Raw genomic sequence first — 5,836 nt, 5'->3', positions numbered from 1 at the left:
CAATAGCCTACTTATGAGAATACAGGGATAAGGGACTGAATAGGAAGGCTGCCAGAGATCGGGCTGCATGGAAAAACAAAAGATCGAACGGAGGAAGGCAGATGGACGAAGAAAATGAAACTGAGAAAGAAGACGAGGCTAACAGAATGGAATGAATAAAAAGGGGGCAGCAAGAGAGAGAGAGAGGAGCCAAAAGGGGAAGAAAACAGAAGAGGACTGGAAACTGAGAGCGAGAATCATTCACAATAAAAGCTAGAAATGACAGACCAGGAACAAGGAATAAACATCAAGAAAAGCAAACAGAAAGCCAAAAAATGCAGTGACAAAAGAGAGAGAGAGAGAGAGAGAGAGAGAGAGAGAGAGAGAGAGAGAGAGACATATCAGGGCGACAGCAGACGAAACAGCAATAAAACAATGTAAGGGGAAAATTGAAATAAATGCAGCAACAAAAAATATATATAAAACAGAAGATAGTAACAAACAGTCACGAATATATCAAAATTAGAAAGAAATAATGGGGAATGATACTGTTAGCCGAGATGCAAGATTGTCCATAACAGCAAAACAGAGGAGAATGGAACAAGGCAATGAAAGACGAGAAAGTAATAAAAGTTCAATAATAGTGAATAAAAAGGACAATAAAAGGTAGTAAGAAACAGGAGGTACTAATAAAAGGGAATTAATAGGGTAGCAACGGAGAGGAGGTACTAGTAAAAGGGAAGTAACAGCAGTAACGGGTCTGCTAACGTGAGGTAATGAGGAAAGACGAGAGAGAGAGCTGGGTGAGAACAATAAAAGGTAGTAACAGAGAGAAAATACTAATAACAGGGAAGTAACTGTGCTAACGTGAGGTAATAAGGAATGATGAGACGGGCAGCTGAGAGAGAGCATCATTCATCACTTTCTGCACCAGTTCGTTGAGTCGCTTCACCACGGCGGGCTTCAGCTCCCGTAGGATCTCCTTGCCGTTCTCGTTGATGAAGTGGTTCGTCACTGGGCCTGTGCACGGAAGGGAGAATGGCTGGGATTAGAGATAGTGTGAGGGCACGTAACAAGCTGCAACGTGGTGTGGTGTGGTGTGATGTGATGTGTGGTGATGTGATCTGATGAGATGAAGTGGTGTGGGAGGGTGACTGTGCGGTGGGGTTTATCTTGGTTAATGCAGGTATAGTCTACGGGACTGAAACATATTGCATACGGAAATAGTGAAAGACGGACCAAGCCATTCCTAAAGACATATGCTCACTCATCTAAAATTCAAACTTCTACTCGGCGCTGAGTTAATATGATATACTCGTGATGATGATATGGTCCTTTTACACTAACTTGGCCCTTTTTTTTTTTTTTTTTTTCTTTTTACAGCTTATTTCACTTAGCTCGTAGACAGAAAATGACAGTGCTACACTCTACCTTTTCACAGCACTTCTTCCTGACTAGCATTATATTCTACTGATAATATACTTTTACAACTCTGCATTCAAGATGGAGGGATAGCAATATTTGGCCAAGTTAGGGTAAAACCAGTACAGCAGCCTGCGCATTTTTATAATAAGGGTACAGAAATTTGAGAATGTACTTATCCACATGCTTATATACTTTTACCGGGGCTATTTAGAGTACCTGGCTATGTTTATCCGGTAATAATGGGGGTGTAATGGAAAAATAAATTCAATTCACTGTAACAATATATATATATATATATATATATATATATATATATATATATATATATATATATATATATATATATATATATATATATATAAACAGAAAACGAATAAAAGAAAACGAAACAAGGAAAACGAACTCATATCACGGGAGACCAACCTAAAACCTCATCGCCGTTGAAGAGGTTACTGAGGTTGATGGATAATTTGGCGATGGTGAAGTCAATGTTGGTTTGGTTGACGGACAGCCTCTGGTGACCGTCAGAACCCGCCACCACATGCATCTGGCTCGTTCCCGTCGCGTCCACACCATCTGTTGACAAAAATAAGAGTTGGAGACCGACCTACTAACGTGAAATCTCTCTCTCTCTCTCTCTCTCTCTCTCTCTCACACACACACACACACACACACACACAGAAAACAGAAAACATAAGATTCTAATTATTCAATGTATTTTACGGTGGGAGAGGGAGGGAGAGGCCGAGGAAGAGATGGAGGGATCGAGTGGAGAGGTATACGAGAGGTGAGTGTGAGCTGGGAGGAGGGCAGTGAAATGGCGGGGGACATGGTGACATGGAGGTGATTTGTTTGTGGCCACCCCTTACGGGATTAAGGCATCTGGGAATAGAATAATAGAACTTATAGGGGACTGAAGTAAATATTATTCCTTACCGAAATTGGCCCAGAAATCGCCATTGCCTTCAGCTGGGAGGAAGAAGAAGTTGCCCGAGAGTTGATAGATGCCAGTGACGCGGAGTGATGGAATGGTTAGACCCACTCGTAGGACGCGAGTGCGAGGGTCGGCACTGGAAAAAATGAGAAAATGTTAGTTGTATCATCATCATCATCATTATTATTATTATTATTATTACTGTGTGTGTGTGTGTGTGTGTGTGTGTGTGTGTGTGTGTGTGTGTGTGTGTATGTGTGTTTCCGTCCCCACTTTATCCCCAACAAGCATCACACACTCACTCCACAAATCTGGTGGTGAAGTTGGAGAGTCCCGTGACAATAACATTAGTAAACACGGACTGGACGCTAACCACCCCGCCATCGCCCTGCCGGAACACGATGCGGTTCATACTCATCGGCTCCAGGGGCGGCAGGGACAACTCCGGGATTCCTGTAGGGGAAGATGGAGAGGCATAGGGCCAATTAATTTAAGGTGCAAGTCAGGAGAGAGCAGTGGAGTTGAGGAGCATGTGGGGTTCCATGTAGAGTGAGACTGACAAATGAGTTTTTTTAAAGTTCAAGTCAAGAGTGAGAGCAAAGGAAATGAGTTGAGAGGAGCAACAGCTGGCCAAACTACGATCAGATCAAGAAGAGGTCATAACAGCACACAGGTTTAACTTCGGCCAGCGAGATGAAGCAATTCACCACCACAAAAGCCATTAAAACTCAACTCGATAAAATCACACAACAAAAAGGTTATATTGCCAGTCTGGCGGCCAAAAACCAAGGTCTGCGCAGGACCAAGAGTAACCTTCATAGGTCCAACGTAGACCTGACCAACAAACTCGCCCTCCACCATGACCTGGTGCTGTCAGTTTCATGAACGACAATGGGTGAGGTTTGGTTGGGTGGGTTGCGGTATATTTGGTTGGGTGGGTTGGGGTAGGTTTGGTTGGGTGGGTTAGGGTAGGTTTGGTTGGGTGGGTTAGGGTAGGTTTGGTTGGGTGGGTTGGGGTAGGTTTGGTTGGGTGGGTTAGGGTAGGTTTGGTTGGGTGGGTTAGGGTAGGTTTGGTTGGGTGGGTTAGGGTAGGTTTGGTTGGGTGGGTTAGGGTAGGTTTGGTTGGGTGGGTTAGGGTAGGTTTGGTTGGGTGGGTTAGGGTAGGTTTGGTTGGGTGGGTTAGGGTAGGTTTGGTTGGGTGGGTTAGGGTAGGTTTGGTTGGGTGGGTTAGGGTAGGTTTGGTTGGGTGGGTTGGGGTAGGTTTGGTTGGGTGGGTTAGGGTAGGTTTGGTTGGGTGGGTTAGGGTAGGTTTGGTTACATGGTCAGGCTTGCTATAACTCTGACTGGGTTATTGATTCATTTATTGATATAGCTGTGTACATGTGAGTATGATGCAGTGTGGCGTGCAGTGGTACAGATGGTCACAACACACGGTGGCGGTGCGTCTTAGCAGGGTCTTGAGTAAGCCAAAATAGGTAGTTTTTGTTATATTCACTTTTTGACGAATAATTATAAGAATAAATGGGGGGGAAGCAACCTTCTGACTGGCTAGATTTCTATTCCTCTAATAAAATAGTGAGAACAAGAGCCTTGCAACCCTTAGGGCACTTGTCCAAAATACAGCCGTCTCTGAATGCAAGCTTCGCTTTGGGGCAAGTGCCTTGCGGCCCAAGGAGGCATGTCTTTCAGTTTCCTCCCTGATGGATCAAATTAAACAGAAAGAATTATGACATGAAAAACATATGAAACCTCTCAGCTTAAGAATATTAGCCAGGAAGTGAAAGTGATATGTAAAAGTTGTGAAATATCGAACAAACATTTTCCCCAGACTACACTTTACTGTACACACGGGAAACGAGAAACACAAACAACACAACAGGCCAACTTTTTGGTGGCAAGAGTACCGACCTGTCCTGAGTGAGGGTCGCAGGTCCTCGAAGGTCTGTGTGAGGCAGGCGTTGAGAGCCACCTTGTTATCCACACGGCACTTCCTGAGCCGCGATGCTGTAGGGAAGAGGAAGAAGGGTTAGCCAGTGTTCCGGGTACGTCAAAGATCCGCTAATGACGCTCCCCAGCACCTTGTAATAATAATGAACACATCTTATTTGAGGGGATCTTTTTGTGTCCCACGGTGGGTCTCACTGTATATAGATAAACGGATAGATAGATATAGGTGGACAGATATAGATAGATGGATACAGATGGATAAAAAGACAGACAGATACAGTAGACAGACAGATTAACTTAATTTTCGTTTACTTATTCTGAGAAATACGTATTTTCAATCTCCATTCACACATTATTATTTTAAGTTTTCAAGGTTCATGAATCATTTATCACTGATCTTTTTTTTTAACCTTTTTTTTTTCGAAATTCCCCATCGTCCTTGCCACACCCATACATATTTCTTTTGTTTTTTTTTTCCATGTTTTTAATCTTCTTTTTCTTGTCATTTTTTTTTTCCCCTTTACGGACGTGACCACACCTTTTACCCCACGTCTGAGTTTTCTTTCTTTCTTCTTGTTCTCCTTCTCTTTCTTCTTCTCCTTCTCCTCCTTCTTGTTCGTCTTCTTCTTTCTCGTCTTTATTTTCTTCTCTTTCTCTTTCTTCTCGTCCTTCGTCTTTTTCTTCTTCTTTTTCGTCTTTTTTTCTTCTCTCTTTCTTCTTTATATTAAAATCTCATCATCAAAGGTCTTTTTTTCCAGCGTACGGTACTGAGTTACTCGTTTCTGTTTTTGCTGTTGGTGTGTTGCTGCTGTTTATTTTTTACCGTTCAGGAGGGATGAAGTAGCTTTTAATATCTTGGAAGAAGAAGAGGAAGAAGAAGAAGTTGAAGAAGAAGAGGAGGAAGAAGAATAAGAAGAAGAAGAAGAAGGAGGAGGTGGAGGAGGAGGAGGAGAAGAAAATGCAAGAAAAAGAAGAAGATATAGAAGAAGAAGAAAAAAAAGAAGAAGAATGAGAAGATGAAGGAGAAGAAAAAGCAATAAAAAGGATAAAGAGAAGATGAATATGATGAAGAAGGGTAAGTCCAACCAGTACCACACCTGCGCCAACTTCCCCTCACTTTACTCAGGTGGGAAATCCCTGGGTGATAAAGATTAAATTGTTCACCTTGATCAGAGAGAAAAAAAAGAGAAAAAAAGGGTGTGGAGAAAATAACAGAGAGGGAGAGATAGAAGGCAAGTAAAAGAGATGGAAATATGGTCTTGTATTATTTTCTTTTCTATAACGTGGCTTCAGACCTGGAAAATAAGAGCTTGAGAGAGAGAGAGAGAGAGAGAGAGAGAGAGAGAGAGAATATTACGTAAAGAAACCAACATGCTGAAATATGCAAAACACCTTCATCAGTGACCTAGATGGCTGCAAGAAAATAACAAGAACAACAAGACCGACAACCACAGCAACAAAACACACACACACAACTCCCCCCCCCCCGCCCACGCACACAACAAAAAACACGGGTGGTGGCGCTCTGTTGTAACCTTGCATTTCCAAACA

At 42.7% G+C, this 5,836-nt stretch overlaps 1 protein-coding gene across 1 annotated transcript in view; it reads right to left on the bottom strand.

Annotated features, from left to right (window-relative positions):
- Positions 1–841: 841 nt before the first annotated feature.
- Positions 842–5,836, bottom strand: part of LOC145413484 (protein takeout-like) — a 21,512-nt gene continuing 16,517 nt past the window's right edge. The window contains exons 2-6 of the mRNA XM_080283181.1: positions 4,247–4,342; positions 2,641–2,791; positions 2,341–2,474; positions 1,828–1,980; positions 842–999 (exon numbers count right to left, since the gene is read on the bottom strand). Coding sequence (XP_080139307.1) covers positions 842–999; positions 1,828–1,980; positions 2,341–2,474; positions 2,641–2,791; positions 4,247–4,342 — 692 coding nt within the window. The remainder of the gene's footprint in view (positions 1,000–1,827; positions 1,981–2,340; positions 2,475–2,640; positions 2,792–4,246; positions 4,343–5,836) is intronic.

This window comes from Coenobita brevimanus, chromosome 96 (assembly GCF_032717465.1).
Source record: "Coenobita brevimanus isolate Jiangsu-jjx chromosome 96, ASM3271746v2, whole genome shotgun sequence".
Taxonomy (NCBI): Eukaryota; Metazoa; Arthropoda; class Malacostraca; order Decapoda; family Coenobitidae; genus Coenobita; species Coenobita brevimanus.
The sequence above is the reverse complement of the archived record's forward strand: the minus strand, read 5'-3'. Positions and strand labels throughout refer to the sequence as shown.